The sequence below is a fragment of the Meles meles genome, chromosome 10 (assembly GCF_922984935.1).
Source record: "Meles meles chromosome 10, mMelMel3.1 paternal haplotype, whole genome shotgun sequence".
Lineage (NCBI taxonomy): Eukaryota > Metazoa > Chordata > Mammalia > Carnivora > Mustelidae > Meles > Meles meles.
In genome coordinates, this window is record NC_060075.1 from 49,708,929 (window position 1) to 49,730,531 (window position 21,603).

The 21,603-nt window shown below is 51.3% G+C and overlaps 1 protein-coding gene across 1 annotated transcript; it reads left to right on the forward strand.

The window, feature by feature from the left end:
* Window positions 1–12,419: 12,419 nt before the first annotated feature.
* On the forward strand, window positions 12,420–14,305 carry HOXA13 (homeobox A13). The gene is made up of 2 exons (XM_046019972.1): window positions 12,420–13,344; window positions 14,061–14,305. Exons 1-2 carry the CDS (start codon window positions 12,420–12,422, stop codon window positions 14,303–14,305), a joined length of 1,170 nt encoding a protein of 389 aa, XP_045875928.1.
* The last annotated feature ends 7,298 nt before the right edge of the window (window positions 14,306–21,603 follow it).

Consider the following 21,603-nt stretch of genomic DNA (forward strand, 5'->3'; position numbering starts at 1 on the left):
AACCTGGTTTGATGTGTGGAGGAAATTCCCCCAAAGGAATCTGGGGGAGTTAGGCCATGAGATAAACAGGGTACCTTATTTTCTGAAGTGGAATGAAACTGGTACACATTACAAATAATGTAAAAGAGGGGTGCCCGGGTGGCTCAGTCGTTAAGCCTCTGCCTACCGCTCAGGTCATGGCCCTAGGATCCTGGGATCGAGCCCCACATCCAGTTCAGTGGAGAGTCTGCTTCTCCCTCTCCCACTCTCCCTGCTTGTGTTCCCTCTCTCTTTCTCTGTGAAATAAATACATAAAATCTTAAAAAAGAAAACAAATAATGTAAAAGAGTTTACAGCAAGAAGTGAATTCTCCATCAGACCCTCTGACCCTCTTCTCCCCAGAGGAAGCTACTGTTAACAGATTACTTTTCTATCCTGCCAGCCCTTACATGCTCACCTCCTTTTTTTTAAGGCACACTGGTTGGGGCACGTGGGTGGCTCAGTTGTTAAACACCCGTCTTTGGCTCAGGTCATGGCCAGCATTGGGCTCCCTGCTCAGCAGGAAGCCTTCTTCTCCCTCTCCCACCTCCCCTGCTTGTGTTGCCTCTCTTGCTGTGTCTCTCTGTCAAATAGATAAATAAAATCTTTTTTAAAAAAATAAATAAAGCACACTGGTATTTCTAAAAAAAAAAGGGGGGGGGGTGCCTGGCTGGCTCATTGGGTAGAGCATGGGACTGGTCCTGAGTTCTAGCCCCTCTTTGGGGTTGGAGATTACATTTTTTTTTTTTTAAATAAAGCACATGGGTAGCCCTCACTATACCTGCTGGCCTAGCCTTGAATTTTTTCCTAAATAACTTCCCAAGACAGTTCTCCACAATGAGTGTATTGGTTCAGAAAATTATGTTCAGACCTGGTGGCTCAGCTTAGCAGAAAGTCAGGCTAACTTTGTGTGGCCTGGCCGGGGGAAGGGCCACCATAGCCTGGGTTCTAGATCCGGACCTACCCTTACCTGGCTTGGCAACCTTCAAAATGATCAGCTAACTCGGCTGGACCACCATTAGCAGCTACCGCCACCCTTTCTTGAATAACCAGAACCATACTGGGGAAGATATCAAGGCACTGGCTGTGACCTTGCACCGACAATTCTCTGCAGTCTGGGGAAATTGGAAGTGCCTCTTGGAATTTTTAACTCTTCTGTCTAGTAGCTATAAAAATTGGGCTGGGTCATTAGCCCACCCTGGGTATCTGCCTCCGATCTTATTTATTCTATTTATTCGGTCTTCTTTGGCGCCCCATGGGATGACCCTCATCCTGACTCCCATCCAGGCCTGGGCAGAGGAGGGAGGGCACGGTGGGGGTCCCTCAGCCCCAGACCTTGGTCCCCGCAGTAGAAGCCAGGAGACGTCGGAGGAAACGCGTTTACCACCTGGGCGACCTTGACTGCTGCCGATTAAAGTTTAATCCGAAGTGTGTACTCAGCCTAGCCACGTTATTTAAACACATCAAAGGTCATAAAGATTCCAAAGGCGTGAGCAGGTCCTGATGCGAGCCCAGGGGTGGGGGGTGGGGGGAGAGCCGGTGTTTGATTCTGATGGATTTCCAGAGCCAGGATTTGGAGCGCGGGGTGGGGAGGGCGCCTTAAGAAAGAAAGAAAAAGCTTTGCTTTTCCAACGGAACGTGACTTCAAAAAGCGGCGGGGGAAACCGAGTCTCCAGGATCCGGAGCAGACGGCGCCTTTCAATTCCGATTAACTGGGAAGACATCTAGTGGGAAGACATCGCAACTGCAGCGGGTCTCGAGCGCCTCCTCCGCCTCCAGCTCCCTGACTGCCGGGGGGATTAGGTAGAGGTGGGTGGGCAGAAAAGAGGAGCCCCCTCCTCCCTCACTGCCCCTTGGAAGGCGGTCTCGAGAGCCTTACTCACCTTGCGAGGCGCTTTGTCCAGCTCTGCCAGGAAAGGTCCAGCTCTCATTGGCCTTCCTCTCTCCAGCTTGGGGTCCAGGTCAGCCCATTAAGGCCTCACAGGCCCAGGAACCCCGGATTTCCATCTAACTCTTCCTGGGGCCCCTAAACCCACAAAGGGTCCTGGAGAGACCTCCTATGGGTTCTCCTCCAGGGTCCTGAGTGACTCAGGGGACCAACAGATCACCACAAAATCCAGGTGAGGCTGGAGGCCATCCCACCCAAGAGTTGCCTGTGACCGCTAACCACCTGCAGGCTGCTGAGGGTCAGACACACTGCGGAGCTACAGGGGCCCAGCTTCCCTGGGGGCACAGGCCATGTTTTCGCCCCATCTCTTTCAGAGGGCAATGGACTTTGCCTGTCTGCTCCCTCTCACCCAGACCGTCTAGTTTCTGTGGAGAAGTGGGTGTTCCCTCACAACCCTGTGAGAATGAGCCCCACATATGGAAGGTTGTCTCTTGCCTTAGCTCTCCCCATCTCACCAATGCCTGTTTAACCTGAGGCAGACAGAGAGATGGATGGACTCTCTGCCATCGGCCTCACAGATGCCAAATGCAGGTCTCTGCTGGCCGACTTCACCTGTTTAAAGCAGGGCCTCTCTCCTTAGGGCCTCCTAGCTGACCACTTAGGCTGGATCTAAATTCTCCCATCTTGTTCCATTTATTGTGGCATTGGGTCAACTTACAATTGTCAGGGAGGAAGAGTATTACCAGGGCGCCTTCTGTATCATCAAGGGTTATATATATACCACATTTCAGTGTTTGAATCCCAGGACTTTCCGGAGCCACAATTTGGCACCTGCAGCAGGGGGCCTGTGGCTCCACTGAGGTTTTCCAGGCCCTGAGGTGGGGACTGCAGGGGACCGCAATGACTGCCAAGAGTTGCCCTCTGTAGGAGGACCCCACCTTAAGTTTAGTCCATAGCTGTCCCAAATGGCCTCTCTGCTCCTCCTCTTGTCCATCCAGTTGCCTTCCCCACACCTCCCCATACTTGGGGTTTAGATTCTCCCTGATTCTCAAAGGAAGGCTCAGGGAACCCCATTTCTTTGGCCTTGTTGTTATCCTCCCCCAAACCTGAAAGTAACTGGAAACAGTGAATGCGATTATTCAAGGCAAATGCATCACAGCCCTTCATCAAGATATTAGCCAACCCCATCACACACCGAACTGCATCTCCAAAGGGCCAAGAGGCTTATGGTCCCTTCTGCCCTCCCCTCTGCATCACCTTGCAGGTGGATGAATCTTGTTCTTCACATGGGGAGACCCCCTTAGGTTTTATTGAACCTGATACAGAGGGTTGGAGCGGTGGTGGGAGGAAGATGGGAGGAAGGACTGCGGCTGGACTAACCAGCTTTACTATCAGGGAATTGAAAAACTGAGACTTCCATCATGTAGCAAAGGAACCTGGGATCCAAGGGCTTGAAGCAGTTGGGATCCCACATGAGTTCGATGGGCTGACCTGTATGCTGGAACAAAGCTGGCCCCCCACTCCCCTGCACTGGCAGAAATGACCCTGAAAGCACTACCCTACCCACTTAGCTAAGCCAGCCCGGGAACCATGGCTGGATCCCACAGTCCCAGCCAGCCCTACCTCTGCTCTGGTCCCAGCTCAGGCCCATGGGGACATCTGTTCCTCAGGGTGACAATCGAGTGTGCTTGCTCTCAATGACATCAAATTACTTTGCACGAGCCAAGGGTCCCATGACCCGACATAACCCCACATTAGGTCCTAGAAATGTAAAGAAATATGGCCTTTTTAAAAGTGGTTGAGAGCATGTAATTGCTAGCAGGCTTGAGGGCTTGTCCCAAGTCTGGCTCACGACCTGTGCTGGGGCAGCTGATAGCAGCCAGAATTCCTTGCTCGGGCTCTCCCATTGGGGAGAAGTTCATGTCCACATTTAATGCTGGTCCACAATTGGTTTCTTAAAGCCCAGATCATTTTTGTGTGGTGAAAGAAATCAAATCGCTGGGAGGAAGCTTGCGGCCTAAGCACTCCCTCCTCACCAGCGGTGGCAGGGGGTTGGGAGAGCAGCCAGGCTTCAGAGAATTGGCTTTCTGAGACAACGAATTTCTGTAGAGCTTTAAAAACACAGGCCTACTTTGGACTCCTGTAGCTTGACTTTTTGTTGGCAATTATGGTTTCCTCACTTCTTGTTTTTTGCCCTACCATCTCTCCCTTCCTCTTTGTCTCCCAGCTTTTCTGGGGGCATTTCTCTTCCTTCTCCCTCTTCCTCTGAATCTCCTTATTTCTGCAGTCCCCACCCTGACCCCTACCCAGACCCTAAGCCCCTTGGGAATTCCGTCTTAGAGTCAAGAGACCAGGACCCTCCAATCAGCTGTGGTGCCCAAGGCACCAGTAGACTTCAACTTTGCTAATGCCCTACAGTCTGCAGGGAAGGGACTCATGACCAATGTCTCCAGGGGCTTCCGGTGAGTACAGCTGGAGCTATCAGAGAGTTATAGAATTTATAGAATTCTATAGAATCTATAGAATTAGAGTGCACATAATTTCTATTGTTTAAATTACACATCCCTTATAAGTTTAGACAAATAGCCCTTTTCTAATACAATGAGTGGCTATTTTAGCATATATTATTAGCACCCAAAGCACGCAGAGCAAAAGTGTCCTAGATATTTAAGGACTCCTCAAAAAAAAAAAAAAAATAGAGAGAGAGAGAGAGAACTAAGGAACCATAAACAATCTAAATGCAAAATAGCCCAACACTCTGCCACAGCAAGGATGACTAATATTCACTCAGAACAGAATGGGGTTAGAATATAAGTAGCTGCCTGGTCTAGGACTTGTCAAACTCAACAGATTACTATTTTCTACTTTTGAATCTTTGTTTTCTAAAGTTGCCAACGCTCTTAGTTGGATCACCCTTCGTAATTTGCTGGGGAGGACCATGCTCATCGTCAAGTAAACCGCTGAATTAAAACAAAGCAAAACAAACCACAATGTCTTTACTAATTTTTAAAAATCTTTTGCTGCTGAGAGTTTAGAAAATACATAGAATTTCTTCCTGAAAACTATGGTTGCTGAGAGGAGCTATCAATCCACAACAAATATTTCCTTCCTACCTCAATCATTAGAAATCCTTTCTGATTTCTACCAGGGAAAGAAGTGTGTTGAAATGGGAAATGTTTATTTTTCCAATAAAAGGGATATAGGTTAACTTGGAAGCCAGAAAGGACTGAGGCATGGTTGTCATCTCTCACCCAAATCCTACCCAGCAGTACAAATCTTCCATTAAAGGATAACACACTCATGGGAAAAGGTAACATAAGTCTCCTTCATGCATATACATATTTGATAAAGAAGAGACATAAAATTTCCGACAAGCAAAATGCACTCACACTCCAAACTCCTTTTTTGCCCAGATTCCTCTTAGGTGTACCCTCAAGTCTTTCTAGATTGTAATCAGAACAATTCAGTTTCAAACATACTGACCCCTTTCTCTCAGACATAGGAAGAATTCCTTTTTATTGAGCAATATGACTCAACCTTGAAATTTATCCTCAAAATCCTGGTGGGAGTGAGATGATTCGATGTCTGTGATTTACTTTAAAATTCTCCAGGAAAAAAGAAAAGAAGAGTGGAAGTGGATGATGAAACATGAAAGACAAAATGACAGTTGTGGTTGAAACTAGGAATTGGGTATATAGGGGTTCATTATACTTTTGTGTGTGCAGAAAATTCTGTAATAAAAAGATTTCTTAAAATGCTGTGTTAGGCAAAGGTGAAAAAAATTATCCCCGGCAGGGTTTCGAATAAAAACTCAGTCCGTTGGGTAGCACCTGGAATTACCCACTTAATCTTCTTTTTCCGCGAACGGAAAACGATCTTACTCCCTTTTCATTCCTCCGGCTTCAGCCGGCCATCCTCAGGCTTTCTTTCCGGCAAGCTCCCTTTTCCCAACCCATAAACTGAGCATCCAAACTCGAGGTTGGGGGCTGATTAATGGAGCTTCCGTACTCGGCTCCCCTGACTAGAGTGTAAATACCCATAAAAACTAATATCAAAAGTTTTTATTGAGCTGCTTCGTTTCCCCGAGCGTTGGGCTGAGTGGGGGCTGGAGCAGCGGGACAAAGGAGTGGTGGCTGCGCCACGAGCAGCGTCAGTGCTCCTGATGGGCTCCGCGCGGGTCCCCAGAGCCAGCCAGAGTTTCTGGGGAGGACACCCGAACCAGGTAAATGCCAGTCAGGGACTCGCCTTCCACTGGGGACAGGTGTATTTATAAAGCCACGGGAGGAGGGAATGGAGAGAGGGGTCGGAAAAATCAGAAGGGGTAGGAAGAAGCCAGCCACCCCAAAGTATGTCGCCAAGCTGGTCCAGCAGGAGGAAATAGTCTTCCTCGGGACTCGGTGTGCCTGTATTTCAGGCACATGACGTTGGCTGTCCGCGTCCCCTGTGTGCGTGCGTGCATTTGATGTGCAAGTATGTGTGCGTATCAAGGCACACACGTCGTTATGCTGATTACAGGACATAACGTGCGATAAAGGTCTGAGCACACCTCTGCGTTCTCTGCTCTGTTCCCCAAGCTCGTGGCTGTGCGGGTGAGTTTCCTTCCCTCGCTAGTTCCGTGCGTCACGAATTCGCAACCCGGGTCGGGGACGTAGGAGTCTTCAGGGTTCAGAGCAGACACCGACTCCCGCGGGCCCAGGCCGCGTGGCCGCCTGACTGCCTGCGCGGGTGTCTCCGCGAGAAGCCGGGGCTCCGCGGGGCCAGGCTTAGGTGGCCAAGCCCTGTTTCCTTCGAACGCTCTAATGCCTTCAGTGCATTTGTTGACATTATGAATCCACAGCCCGGCGCTGATTTCCTGTTTTGTTGCGGGCGTGAGCATCGAGCAAGGATGGGGTTGGAGGCCGGCGTGTGGGACTCCTTTCGGGCAGTGGCAGGGGCAGGCAGCCGCGGGGCCAGAGACCTCTCGCCCTTTTCCCGTCAGCGCTGCCAGGAATTCCTCCCGCGGTCCTGCGCTCTCCCAGCGCCCAGCCCAGTGACGGGGAGCTCACTCCCTGGGTGGCATGGGACCCACGGTCCACCGGGCCCCGCACCTCCGCCGCCAGCTGGGGACTGCAAGAAGGTGTTTCTTCCTTCCGGCTGAGAGATTCTCTGAGTTCTTTCAGCGTCTAATGCGCTACCTATTTTAAGCAAATGCTGAGTTTCCAGGTCGGGTCAAGAGCAGAGCGTTGGCCCCCTCGGGGCAGGCGGTGTCCCCTCACCATCATCACCACCACCACCCGCAGAATCACCCAGTCCTCGCTGAGCGCGAGGGAGGCGGGTCTCCCAGGCGGCAATGCTCCGTTCGCTCCAAGTTTGCGCCAACCGTGGGGAGTCTGGGCTCCAATGGCTGGCACTGTGCAGAGGGAATTGCTCCTCCAGGGAGGCTGGGACCTGGGACTGGTTGTTTTAAAGGGGGAGGGAGACTTTCCTGTTTGGGGACTTTCTGGGGGAAACACTGCAAGGCAGCGCTATGAATGGGGTCCTCCCCGGGCTTCCACTTTTGCCATTCGCTGAGCCCTGGTGGCCTTGAAGGCCTGGGGCTGGAAGGAACCCACCTGAGACAGGAGGAGAGCTGTTCCTCTAAAAACTTGCCCTCATCAAAGCTCACTGGGGTGAGATCTTAAAGGCAAGGTGAAGTCTATGTGGGTTTTTCTGGACCTTGCACTTCCTCCAGTTTTCTCCGTGTCAGCATCTGGTCATCACCAGGTGACTTCCCACAGTCCAAAACTATCCCTACAGGGGCGTCTGGGTGGCTCAGTGGGTTAAGCCGCTGCCTTCGGCTCAGGTCATGATCCCAGGGTGCTGGGATCGAGTCCCGCATCGGGCTCTCTGCTCAGCAGGGAGCCTGCTTCCCTCTCTCTCTCTCTCTCTCTGTGCCTGCCTCTCTATCTACTTGTGATCTCTCTCTCTGTCAAATAAATAAATAAAATCTTTAAAAAAAAAAAAAAACAAAAAAAAAAAAACAAAAAAAAAACTATCCCTACAGCCTTGGGTCTTTTGCTGCCTCATTAATGCTTCAAATGCACAAAAATCTGGAGTGAGACCTTGAGCAAATGACTCTGGAGGCGCCATTTCTCTGCCTACTGGCCAGATAAGTTTCTTCAGAACCTACCCTTCCTCCTTAAGCTTCTGCCCTGATGGGCAAGTCCCAAAGCCCACCAGGAACAGAGCAGCCCCACTTGTCTCTTTCCTAAGCAGTCTGGTTAACCACAGATTCTGAGATACAATTTGGTTTGGGTGTTTTTCCTTCTCTCTCGTTCTCTTTCTCTCTTCGCCAGCCTCAGCTCCTCAGCCATCTCTACTCCCCCCTTTGTATCTTTCTTCCTTTGCCATTATCTCCATGCCCCCCACCCCTCCTGCGGTGGGAGAGAGAGGGTTAAGATGTTCTGCAAATGCAGCTCGTAAAGCTGCTTGGATACATTAGAAACACATGAATATCCTGAAATACAAAGTGTCTTTAAAACCAGGGGAGGAATGTTTATCCTAATGCTGGATGGAGGCAGAGAAATAGTGCCAGGGGCTAGTGCTGACAGCCTCCTCCAAGTTAAAGTGAGAGCAGGTAAATTTCATTTGCTAGTGAAAATCAAACTCGATTAAAACCTGGTTTCCTTTTGTCCTTTTCTCGTCCAACCCTGAAAGCCCAGGGCTCTGTGACCCAAGCTGGCAGCGAATACCACCACCTCCCATCGCCCAAAAAAACACAGCCAAGGTCTCTTTCTTCAGCGGGAGGTTCCAGGGCAGCCAAAACCCCACAGGACACCCTGGCCTGCACTAGGAGGTTAGAAGCCATGCCTGCCAAGGATCTGGCAAGGGAAAGGGTCTGGCAGCTCCTGGAACAAAGGCCAAACCACTAAGATGCCGCCCTCTGATCTTGCCCATGCTGCCCACTCAGGGCTCCTCCGGAAGAAACCAGGGAGCCCCCGACAGAGCCTAACTCTACTCCTGCTGCCCTGTTGCTCAGTGGCCACTGTGCCCGCAGATGCAGATCCCAGTGGGTATGCTGGCGTCCCCAGCCTAGCCCACAAAGAGTCTGAGGATAAAACTGCCATCTCCAGGGTTCAGGTTGATGGTGCCTCCCTGCAGTGTTATCGGAATCCATGAGCCTGACAGACAAAAAAAAAAAAAAAAAAAAAAAAAAAAAAAAAAAAGCAGAGAGATGGCTCAGAGGGTCAGACCCAACTAGCTCCACAGGCAAGTGAGTCTTGATCTCGCCTTTAGGAAAAGAGGAAGAACATTAGGAGAATCTGTGCTTGCTTCCAAGGCACACCCCTTCACCATACACTTCTTCACTGCCCTCCAACATTTCTTTTCCCACAGAAAACCAGTTTGGTGGCTGTCTGGAGGGGCTAAGAGGTTAAGAAATAGTATTAGGAACCATTAATGAATCTCATATTTCCCTGGCCAAAGGACACGAAGGGAGAGAGATTTTCTTGCTTGAAAGTGAGTAGAAATTCTAGAAACTGAAACCCAAAATTATTCACAGAACTCATTCAAATTCTAGAAACTATCCCCACCGGTTGGTGGCTACAATCCAACATCTAACAGGACCTGCAGATTTAAAAACAGGGAAGGCACACCAGGACGCCATTGACTTGCTTGGTTTAAAAAAAAAAATCATTGCATATATATATCGAGATCCAAGACAAAAAAGGGAACAAGCAGACTGCCTCCCTCTAAGTAACCATGCCTTAAAAGTGTTTGTAAGTTGATAGAAAGATATGGGGAACTAAGAAAATATCCAAAATTACTTGATCGCTAAAGATCTACCACAAAGCTCAATAAATAATTCAGGAGCCGCCAAGTTTCGGGAGCAAAACCTGATTCGAGATGCAAACCAAAAACTTCCCGCAGCGCCAGTCCCTCCCGGACAAACCTGCTTGTTGCTTCTCAGCAGACAAGATGAAATCTTGTCTCACCATTTTGGGTGAGGAGGGACCCAGTCGACTTTGGCAGTCCGTGGAGCTGGGGCCCTTCCTCTGCATCCAGGGCTCGGTCTCCGGTGAAGTGGGGAGAGAGAGGGAGGAATGGGGAGCTGGCCTTGGCCGCTGTGTGCACCAGCAGCTGCGCCATGGCCAGAGGTGAGCTGGCACAGGCGCCGGCTGGTGGGGGCTCCCTGTGCTGTGTTTTCGTTTTTCTGGGTCTGGCTGGAAAACAGAAGAGGCTCGAAGCCCGGGCCAAGAGAGCAGGGTGGAGGCAGAGAAGAAGAGTCTGTAAACACCGCCCCAAAATCTTCACAAAAGCAAGGGGGAAAAAAAAAAACCTGGGTAACCAAACGGAGCAAGAAAGAGTAATTCCAAAGAAAAAAGAATCAAGAGTGAGAGAAGGAAGGTGAGCAGTGGGCTTTGCGGCAGCTCCCTGAATCTCCCCGCTTGCATGGCAGTTCTCACACTGGCTAGACTGCAACTTTCAACTTGACCTTGGCCTCTAGCCGTGTCTGACCCGTATGTAAAACAGCCCTCAAGTCCTCAGGAACTGGGGCCTCGAACCCTATCCTGTCTCTTTGTCACCATGAGTTTTACAATGCCACTTGGAGGAAGGAAGGGGGCGAACAGGGCCGGAAAGTAACACAAAAATCAAGTCCCTACAGAGGCTAGTTCCTTAGTCTGCAAATGGCCATTCAGGGAGGAGGTAAACTGGAGGCAGATCAATATTTACCCGGAGCTACTAAAAAGGCAGGATGGAAAAGGTACACTGCGTACATGTATGATGGGAGGGGGGCATCATAGAAGGCTTTATTGGGCAGCACTTAAACATTGGTCCCGGCAAACCCAAGGATCAAGGCAGATAAAAGCTGGAGCCCAGCCTCATTGGTCCGGGCTCTGCAGGAAAACCAGGAACCTTAGGGAGCAGATCAGGGTGGGGAATAGGGGCTGGGGACATTTGCAACACTCTGAGCTTCTGGCTGAGTCTGCAAGCTAGAATGGGATGGCAAGTCCACGCTTCTGATGCCCGTCCCAATGCCCTGGGATGAAAGGGAGTCCAGCGCTCTCCCCAAACCTGATATTCCTACAGAATACACCCACTTTCACTTTGAACGTATGTTCCCCTTCTGGACATTTGATCAGCTCACGGCCTCCACAATCAGTAATGGAAGTATGTAACATCAAAGGAACAGGATCCCCAGAATCCCCCACCAAAAAATGATGGCTGCTTGGCTCTTCCAGCATCAACACCCCACCGTGTTCTCACGAAAGGGTCTGCATTTTCCAGATACAGGAAAGACTCTGGCTGGTTCTTGGACAGAGGAGGACTGGGAACCCTCTGCAGGCTGTAGACAATGCTTTCCCCAGTCCTACTGGGGGGGAGGGCATGAAATAGTTCCATCAAGCCCCCTTCTCCTGTTCCAAAATGAAGTGAAATGGGGAGTGTCCAGGTGCCTGAAGAACGGGCTCCAGCCCAAGATCTATGAAGCCTCATTAGGCCCTAGAAAGGGAGTCCCAGTCAGCACCCGGGGCTGTTCCTTTTAAACTTCCAGGACAGGAGAGCCTGGCTGGAGATAGAGGAGCACCAGAGAATACTGCACGCAGATTGCTCCCAAGTCTCTGGAGAAGGAAGAGTTGTTATCAGGGCAGAGTGTGGCACAGTCTCTATACCTAAGTGTGAGCGTCTGATCAGAGTACACTTGAATATGAGTGCGTGTGTCAGTGTGGGTATGAGGGGGTCGTTCTGACACCCTATGGGCCTAAGTGCAAGTGTATGAAATTGCCCGCCAGCACTGTAGACAGGAAAGCGGAGGGCGCTCCTAAACACAGTCCAAGCTTTCCAGTGGAACGTCCTGGGACCCATGAGCCAGGCGCATCCGCAAATGCCCCGCCACGGTCCCCTGGAGGGAGTCAAATCTTGACGCTCTCGAAGCCGAAAGCGCTAGTGTCCACGCTACGGTCCCACTGCAGAAAGACTCGCGGATACCTGGAAAGAAAACAGCTTCAAAGGCCCCAAGAAACATCCAGCCTGGACTACGCTCCATTTTCGCTACTATCCCACCCCAGCCGCCCGCCGATTTACCTGACCTACTCCCACTGCTTCAGGTCTCCACGCAACAGCGCGCCGCCGTCCCCTCCCCACCTAATTCTGCCCTGGGCCCCACTGGGACAGAGGAAGGGAAGGGGAAGCTGCGAGGAGGCCGCCCTTCTTTCCCTACCCCACCCGCCGTCTTCCGCCCCCACTCGCCCGAGTCCCCCGCCTCTCCCCTGGGTGAATGGTTCGCGGCCGCGCGGCGGGCGCTGGCGCTGGGGACGGCGCGGGCGGCGGCGGGGACCGCGGGTGCACAGCGCAGAACCGGGGTTGGAGCCGCCCGCTTTGCATACGCCGTGGGCGGAGCGGGGTGGGGGCGGGCCAATGGGCGGCCGCCTGGCGCGACCCCGCGGGGCGCGATCCGCCCCCCTCGCTCGGGCCCCGGCCCCGCGCGGCGCGCTCTTCACTTCTTGGGGGCTTTTTAAAACAGCGCCACTGGGGTCTTCTCCATGCGGCTCGGGCTATGACAGCCTCCGTGCTCCTCCACCCCCGCTGGATCGAGCCCACCGTCATGTTTCTCTACGACAACGGCGGTGGCTTGGTGGCCGACGAACTCAACAAGAACATGGAAGGGGCGGCGGCGGCGGCGGCAGCGGCGGCGGCGGCGGCGGCGGCCGGGGCCGGGGGCGGGGGCTTCCCCCACCCGGCCGCTGCGGCCGCGGGGGGCAACTTCTCGGTGGCAGCGGCGGCCGCAGCGGCCGCGGCGGCCGCAGCTAACCAGTGCCGCAACCTGATGGCGCATCCGGCGCCCCTGGCGCCCGGCGCCGCGGCCGCCTACAACAGCGCGCCCGGGGAGGCGCCCCCGTCGGCCGCCGCCGCCGCCGCTGCTGCCGCCGCCGCCGCCGCCGCCGCCGCGGCTGCGTCGTCCTCGGGAGGGCCCGGCCCCGCGGGCCCGGCGGGCGCGGAAGCCGCCAAGCAGTGCAGTCCCTGCTCCGCGGCGGCGCAGAGCTCGTCGGGGCCCGCGGCGCTGCCCTACGGCTATTTCGGCAGTGGCTACTACCCGTGCGCCCGCATGGGCCCGCACCCCAACGCCATCAAGTCGTGCGCACAGCCCGCCTCGGCCGCCGCTGCCGCGGCCGCCTTCGCTGACAAGTACATGGATACCGCCGGCCCCGCGGCCGATGAGTTCAGCTCCCGCGCTAAGGAGTTCGCCTTCTACCACCAAGGCTACGCGCCCGGGCCTTACCACCACCATCAGCCCGTGCCTGGCTACCTGGATATGCCGGTGGTGCCCGGCCTGGGGGGCCCCGGCGAGTCGCGCCACGAGCCCCTGGGTCTTCCCATGGAAAGCTACCAGCCCTGGGCGCTGCCCAACGGCTGGAACGGCCAAATGTACTGCCCCAAAGAGCAGGCGCAGCCTCCCCACCTCTGGAAGTCCACTCTGCCCGGTAAATGGCGCCCCCTTCTCAGCCCCGGTCCTCCGGCTCTGCTCCAGCTTCTCTGCCGCTCGCTCCCGGGTCACCCTCCTGCCCCTCTGCTCTCCCCAACCCCGGCCTATCCTGGGGGCGCTGCACCCCTGGGCGCCCGACCCTGGCTGGCTGGCGCGGCCCACCTTGCCCTTGAGTTGGGCTGGCTCCTGGCTCTCCCTGGGTGAGGGATGGCTGGGAAGAAGCTTCTGGGACCCTGGCGGGCTCCCTTTTCTCTCTGCGCCCCGCCCTCCCCAGCCCTTGACATCGACTTAAGGGTGGAAAATTGACCTGGAAACTGTTTCCCAAATTGCCCGTATTCGTTCTCTCGAAATGGCTTCACTGTAGAAGCATCAAGTGTTGGGGCTTAGGGTGTACAGAGAGGAGTCAGGCATAGAAGTGTTGTCCCCTGGTGCTAAGGTGTGGGCGGCTGGGCCAGGCGATCAAGCGAACCCAGCGCACTGTGCGGACAGGATGGCCCGGTTGGGGTAGTCATTGGAGCTCTGGGCGATTTCATTTCAGTGCAGAACTAACCACCCTCCCCACCGACCCTCCAGGTTGTAGTGGAAGGCTGGATTGTGCAATGCATGGCAAAGGGCAGCTGGGCGCGGCAAGGCGGGTGGCTCAGATTGAGCTGTCGCCTGTGTCCTGGCCTGGGTGTGATCGCTGTGTAACTTGCCTTCTTCCCTATCTTCCAGACGTGGTCTCTCATCCTTCAGATGCCAGCTCCTACAGGCGGGGGAGAAAGAAGCGCGTCCCTTACACCAAGGTGCAATTAAAAGAACTGGAACGGGAATATGCTACAAACAAATTCATTACCAAGGACAAACGGAGGCGGATATCAGCCACAACAAATCTCTCTGAGCGGCAGGTTACAATCTGGTTCCAGAACCGGAGGGTCAAAGAGAAGAAAGTCATCAACAAACTGAAGACCACTAGTTAATGGATTAAAAGTGGAGCAAGAGGGCAACTTGAAGAAATGCTTCAGACTGGTTGCTTTGCCCAGATAATGAACGTAATTCTTAATAATAATAATTGAAGAATGGGATAGAGAAAGACACTGGCATTTTGCTTTCCTGAGGAGGATCTCTTTCTCCTTGGTGGAATCTACAACTCTTTTAAAACTTTGCTCTAAGAAAAGGTAAAGACTTCCAGTTCTCCCGCCAACCCCACCAGACAGTTAAATGACAAACTCTAGAGTCAAATGTCAACCCCCAAATATGCAATTTCAGATAAGTTACGCATTTACTGAAATCTTGTAAGTATTTATGTGACCATAATATTTCAAGATACTGTGTTATATGGTAATAATCCAAAAGCTGGTTACAAAAGCAAGAGGCTATTGTAAACATCTGTTTGTCCTTGGGTCGCCATTGCCATCCCCTTTGCATGTTAAGTGACTGCTCAGGTAAATCTTAGTGAAATTCCTACCATCGTTGTATGTTCTGCAAAACATCTTATGTATAGATTTAGAAGGGGAGAGAGAGGAAGGTACTGCAATAATGATCTTGGGCTATTTACAATGAAAAAAGGGAGAGAAGGCTTTTCTGAGGATCATTTGTCTTGGTAGTAAATACAAGCAGCTGAGCCTTTGAGGCTACAAGGAAACCCCAGGTTGGGAATGCCCTTCTGACAATAATTTTAAATTGCTTAGAACAGCCATATTTTGTGGCATTTGGATTATATTTTCTGCTTGATAGAATTTGCTTTCCAAAGAATTTAATAACTTTTAAAAAAATATTTAAAGCCTCAAATGTTTCATAGAATTCACTTTATCAGGTCTCCTGAGAGGTCCGCCCCGACATGGTGAACCTTGGTTTGAAGAGAATTCATGTTTCATTTACATTGGTATTTCCAAATATTTACTAAACGTTTTGCTGGAGAGTAATTTTGCTTTTTTATTTTTTAGAAAACTCAGAACGGAAATCCATTCCCCTGAAACATATAGATGTTTACATTCTATATTTTGAACTATTAAGGAATTAGTATTTTTTCCTTGTTTATTGTGTTATAAGACTACATTAGGAAGTTTAGGGATTCAACTTTACAGCACATTTTTAATCAAGCAGTTATTTCAACCAGCACATTCATTTTGTTCACATTCACTATAAAATGCTATCTTGTAAATAAAGACATTCAGCACACTGTGAAAATGTATTTGTGCACCTGCTTTTCAAACATTTCTACTAAAAATAATAATGAAAAAGAACATTAGACCTGTAGATAGTGATATAGAAGTATAATTATGGTAATTAAATAGTCACTGCCATTAAAATCTGAAGGAAATACTCCTTATTTTCCAAGCTAAACGTGCACTGCCCAGAAAGAAAAGGAGCGGGGTTTGTCCTATACAAACCAAGGACCATTCTTTTCTATTACTATTCAGCCTTTTTTTTTTTTTCCACTACAAATTTTTTAAGCAAAATGAGAAATCCCTCATAACTAAAATCCTAAAAATTTGGATAAGTGCTTCAGGAGAGTTAAAGTGTTAAGCATTCTGAAAAGGAGAAAGAAGAAAGGAGGAAGAGATAGTATAAATTTCCAGGCTCACTGTGGGAAATGAAAACCAGTTGTTGAGTATCAGTGATGCCCAGGCTGTAGTATTTTAAAATCTGCTGTTGGGTCTGCATGTGTCTGAAAGGGCAGGTTTTGATATTTGTTGAAATGACAGGACTAGGAAAGGCCTTAAACCTTGACCTTGACGAAAAAAGACAATTTGTGACCTTGACTTTTGACAGCTCATGAATTGGCCTCGGCTGGATTAGTAGATCAAGGGCGCCACCTCGCGTTGACAAGCTTCCTTGTAATTCTTCAGCTTCAAGGGACTCAAAAGGTCTTACCTCCTTGACTCCTTGTTTTAGAGATTTAGTACTCATTTCTTTGGCTCCAGATGGAACAAATTTGAATATATGTAAGTTATACATGTGCCTGTATATATGTGAATATATATTATATATGTGTATACATGTATACATTTGCATATCGGTGCTCGTGTGTGCTTGTATATATATTTGTAGAATCTGTACAGATATAGTATCACTAATTACCGATGATCCAAGATGTTGTAATTTAAGGTGATTTCTAGAGTTGAGGTACAAAATGTACTTTCCATGATGAAGTTTTGCTCCTTTTCTTTAATGGCCAAGTATGATTTGTCTTCACAATGCTTGCTCCGCATCAGATTTCTGCAGATCTGCTTTAAAGCTGTACATTTTTGTTACAGTCTAAAAGGTGTTCTTAAATAACCATTCTTTCCTGGCCCTCACCCTCCAAGGTGGTCTACCATCCTAATTAGAGCTATAGGGGAGTCTATACTATACGGCAAATAAAAAGTTTCAGATGCCTTACTAACTCTAGAGTTCTAGAGTTACATTTCAGAAATTCAAAGAAACTCACCTCTTAAGAGGTCAGTATGGAGAGCTTAAAGATCTCATATCTACAACATGACCATAATATGGACGCAGGAGAGTTATCCTGGATAGCTCAGAGCTGGGTACTGCTCCTGGGTGGTGTGTGCAATCTTATACCCGAGCTTGTGAAGCTGCTGTTTGGTTTGTGGAAGAAATAGATACATTTAATATTAACAATCACCATCAGAACTATAGTAAATACTGTATCTACTACTTACTGGCCCCAACAACAACACATCAGGTGCTGCATTTAGAGTCATGAATAATACATATGTATGTTTCATAGTTAATATACACAGAGAGTGATGTGTTTTGTCAAATTCATGCTATATGTCTATATATATATATATATGTCTACATACATATATAGATATATATGTGTGTGTGTGTTGGTGGAACCAGGAGCCTGAGGATGCAGACATTTTGAGATGAGGTTAATTTTATCTTATGTTAGAGGACAGTAATTGTGAGTCAAAAAACCGTATTTAGCATTTTATGGGGGAAAATATCGGTTGGTTAGAAACCTGGCTGACGGAAACCTCCCCAACCTGAAGACTTAGAGCTTCTTTATAGGTGGAGAATTATAGAATCTCTAAAGCTGTCTCAGAATCAGCATGGCCTTGCAAACGTACACAAGGAATGGGATTGTGAAGTGCAATCCAGTTTTGCTGTCCTGAAAGTGGAGTTTCACTCCACTTGTAGAAACAAATGAAAATAATTCTTCAGATCCCCACATCGTGTGCCCCAGCACTCGCTCCCTTTCTAAATGAGCTGCCATCATCGAGCCAAAGTAACCGCTTTCTCCCCCAAATGTTTAAAGTGGTGGAAAATCCCCCTGAAAACTGGATCATACTGTGTGTTTGCGGAACAGCTCCAAAGGGGACTCTTTTGTTGACGGGGGATATTTTTCTTTAGATGTAAGAAATATTCTGAGCCTCAGGCCTAGGAAGGAGGCCAACAGCAGCTCTGCAGCCGGAATACTGCCCCTTCCACAATCCATCGCAGGAACTCTGGGTAAAGTAGTAGTTTTCTTTTTTTCTCTCTCTCTTCGGTTTTTGAAACTAATGACAGAAGATATGTCAGGGTTTGTGTTTTTGTCTTCCCCTGTTCTAAAATGGTTGTTAATAATGTCCATCTTACCTAACTCCCCTCTTCCTTAAAATTCCCATGGATGTACCGGATAACCTGAAGCAAACATGGATTATGGTGACTCCCTAATGCCCAAATAGCAATTAGCCTAAACCTTTAGAAAAGAAGACATCCAGGAGGATTCCACATAAGAATAATAACATGGAACACCAAGATAGTGTTGTGGAATAGCTGATTCAAAATTTATTTTTTCCTAAAAGGGAAACCTTTTCTGAACAACACATTGTAAATATGGAAACAGCTAGACACCATTTTCATCTATTAAATTTGCAAAGATTTTTAATCCTGTAATGGCCTACCATTTGAAAAATTGTAAACCTGGGGCTTTAAAAAAAACACCCACTCTTCCCATATGCTCTTAATTCTGTCAAATTTATTAAGGTATTTGAAGTGGATGATTGTAAAATGTCACTTTGCATTTAACTACTATTTATACCTGATGCAGAACTGAAGCCATCCGTTTACATTGTTTAAAAAAAAAAAAAAAACAGAGAAGCAATCATTTTTAAAGAAGGGGGGAAGAAAAATTATTCTTTTTTTTTTTTTTTAACTCAACCTAATTGAAGTGTTTTCTTAAAAATTCACGAGGCAGTGACATTCAGCTGGGGTAATACATATGTGTGCGGGTAGTTAACGACACAGATTTCACCGTATAATGTGCGTGCAGATCACACCCTGCTCCGTGTGTTTGGAGGGTTCGGTGAAGATGCGGCGTCTCGCTCCCTCTCTACGAATTCCCGAGTTTCGAAGCGGAGCCGAACGCTGTCCCGGACTGCTAAAGCCCAGACCTGGTGGGTTCAGAGGCGCCCTTCCGGATTTGCGGACCTCTACGCGAGAGACTCTAGGGGCTCCCTGATTTATGCGCATTCCTTTAAAGTTGATCGAATGCGTGTCAGCCGCCCAAGACCTGGAGAATCAGAGAAATGTGCAGCGAGGAGCCCACATCCCATTTTTCATAAGCATTGATGTAGCGTCCTCCAAGCGGCCTGGGGAGATTTATGCCTAGGTTTTCGGACCCGCCGGCAATAATGAAGTTTTCAGCTGCGAGGCCGCCGGGTAAATAACAGCCGGCCTCGTTCTTTATGAAAACACCCACTTTCCGAGGGGCTGCTGCAGCCGTCGCACCTCCACCCAGCGCCGCCGAATGCCTGCGAGGTGTTCGCTCTTTTTCATCTGATTTTTGAAGGAAAGAGAAGAGACGCTGGCACGGGGAAAACCCTCCACGGAAGCCGCTGAGGCCTTGTCGCGGTCGATGTCCCCTCTCCCCGGCTCCGTCGCGCCGCGGAAGGCCCGACCCAGCCGGCAGAACGCATTCCGGCCGCCTCTCCGGGACGCTCGAGCCTTCGCGGGCGGCGGGGCGCGGCACGGGGCTCGCCCGCGTGCGGGGCCGCGGAGCAGCCGGAGAGGCGCCGCCGCAAGTCGCGCCCCGGGGCAGAGGCGACGCTCAAAATCCTCCCGGCTTCTAAATGAACCCTCTCCTCAAAATGGAGGCTCAAACCCCGCCAGAGCCGGCCTTGCGCCGCAGGCCTGTGTGTGCGAGGAGGCGCGCAGCGCAGCGTCGGACGGAGGTCAGGGCGCCGGACCTGCAGGCCCGCGCCAGGCGGACCCCGGAGGGCCCGGCCGGGCACCCGCGCCGGGGAGTCGCCCCGCAGCTGCAGGCTGACGTCACGGTCGCCCGAGAGCGGGCCTTCGCGGGCCGCTCGAGGCGTTATTTGATGAGAACAAGCCGGTTCAAACGAGTGTTTTGTGCGGGTGCCCGCTTCTCCGCCCCGCCCCGCCCTCCCCGAGAGAATAATCGGGTATTTAATCTCCCCCGGTCTTAATTCTTGGCAGCGTGGAAGGTGGTTTGCACGGGAAATAAAACTTGACAGGAGCATTTTCTCTAAAAGGGGTTCTGAGACGGGCTGAAAAGAAACCGTGTTTTTCTCTACCAAATACTTCCGCTTCCTAAGCCCCGGGCCGAGGGGTGGGGTGACGTCCGAGGGAGCCGAGAGCAAGCTGGGCGCGCACGACCACGCGGTGGACCCGAATCCGGGCGCTCCGGGCAGCCCCGAGTCTCCGCCTGGGCCTGGGCCGGGAAGCAGCTTCCCGCCTCGCTGCGCCCAGCGCCTCTGCGGCTCGGCCTGGCCACAGGCACGGCGCTGCCAGCAACCGGCCCCCAAGACCCCGCTCCCGGGAAGCTGGCACCGGCGGGGGCCCGGCTGGCACCCAAAGTAGTACCCTGGCATGGGCTAAGGGCGGCTGGGGTCAAAAGAGAGAAGGGGGCGCTGGGGAGGGCCTCGGACCGCTTGGCTTTAGCTCTGAGCCTTTTAGCCCAGGGGAGTTGGGGACCAGAGCTCGCAAAAGGAGGTGGTGAGCGCCCTGCTGGGGGCTTTGTTTCGCCTGCGGGTCTGCAGATATTGCACGAAATGGAGGGGGCAGTGGGGGTGAGCGGCGCAGCATGCGTGGGTTATTCGGGCTGCTATTGGGTGGGAGAAGCTGGAGACAGCAGAATCCCCCCTCCCGGCAGCTCAGAGAGGGCCCTCCCCTCGCGCCACAAAGGTCAAGTCCTCGGCACCATGGCCGCCTCCACGGTCAGGGCCGCGGCAGACGCAGGAAGGCGCAGGACCCACACTTGGCCGGCTGCAAGCAGGTTCTGACAGCCCGGGCTCTTGGACTGGGGGCTGGGTTCCTTTCCTGGCTTCCAACTCCGTCGCTCCCAGGCCGACTGAAAAGGAGTTCCCGAAGCCAGGGTTGGCCCAGGCTATGTCCCCGTCGAGTCCTAGAAGAGCGAGTCCAGGAGACTTCGGAGCCCGCGGAGGCCTAACTCAGGCGAGAGGCAGCGCTTGCAAGCTCAGGAGAGCGGATGTGGCTGGATCCGAGTTCTGGGCTACAGCAGAAACACGGACCCGCAGGGCCCGTGGGCCAGCAGGGCCAGGAATAGGATAGCGGTGGAAGGACCCTGCTGGGAACCTCTCTTAAGGTCCTTGAGTCCAGGTCTCTCCTTCAAGTGCAAGCTGATGCTTTGTGCACTTTGATGCTCTTCTTCTCCTGCCTAAAATCTGGGCCAAGAAGTGAGGTGCATTCTGCTAAAGGTAAAAATCCCTGACTCCAGGGGCCCCCTAAACCCACTCGCTGTGTTCTGGCCGGGTGTGAGCCCCTGCCCTCTGCCCACAGCTTGCCTGTAGCAGGTCCCACATCAGGCCCAGTGATAAACAGATAGCTTATGCAGGATCTGCCCTGAGCTTATTGTTCCAGGTGAATCAAACCCTGCAAAGGATTTCATCTTTTTTTCACAGAAGACAGAAAAGCTGGGCTTTAACCCAACTGCACGGATGGAGCAGGGCCTTGAGGGGACACTAGCTGGAGGAATTGTCCATGGATAGGTACCATCGCAGAACTGTCTGGAAAGGCATGTAGGGGAGACCCCTAGAGCAGCGTTGCACTGGGCGTGGGCTCACTCTTCAAGTCTGGAATGTGAGCCAGGGATTGCCGCCCTCGGGGTAGAAACAGAGGAGCCTGGGGAGCTGCCCGAGGAGACAGCTGGAGCTTGGGGCATGGAGGCTTCCTGTGAGGCACAGCTGAGGGCCAGGGCTGCCTTCTGGTTGAGCCGCCCTCTTTTGTCCTCTTTATTACAGATACCCTTGGCTGCAGAAACCCGTTTGGGCCGAAGTTTCAGGGAGAATGGAAAGCAGACGCTGAG

Bases quoted from the DNA above. Each gene is read 5' to 3' on its own strand.
- HOXA13 (XM_046019972.1), top strand. From the start codon at position 12,420: ATGACAGCCTCCGTGCTCCTCCACCCCCGCTGGATCGAGCCCACCGTC. The intron at 13,345-14,060 runs GTAAATGGCGCC...CCTATCTTCCAG, and splicing joins CTGGAAGTCCACTCTGCCCG to ACGTGGTCTCTCATCCTTCA.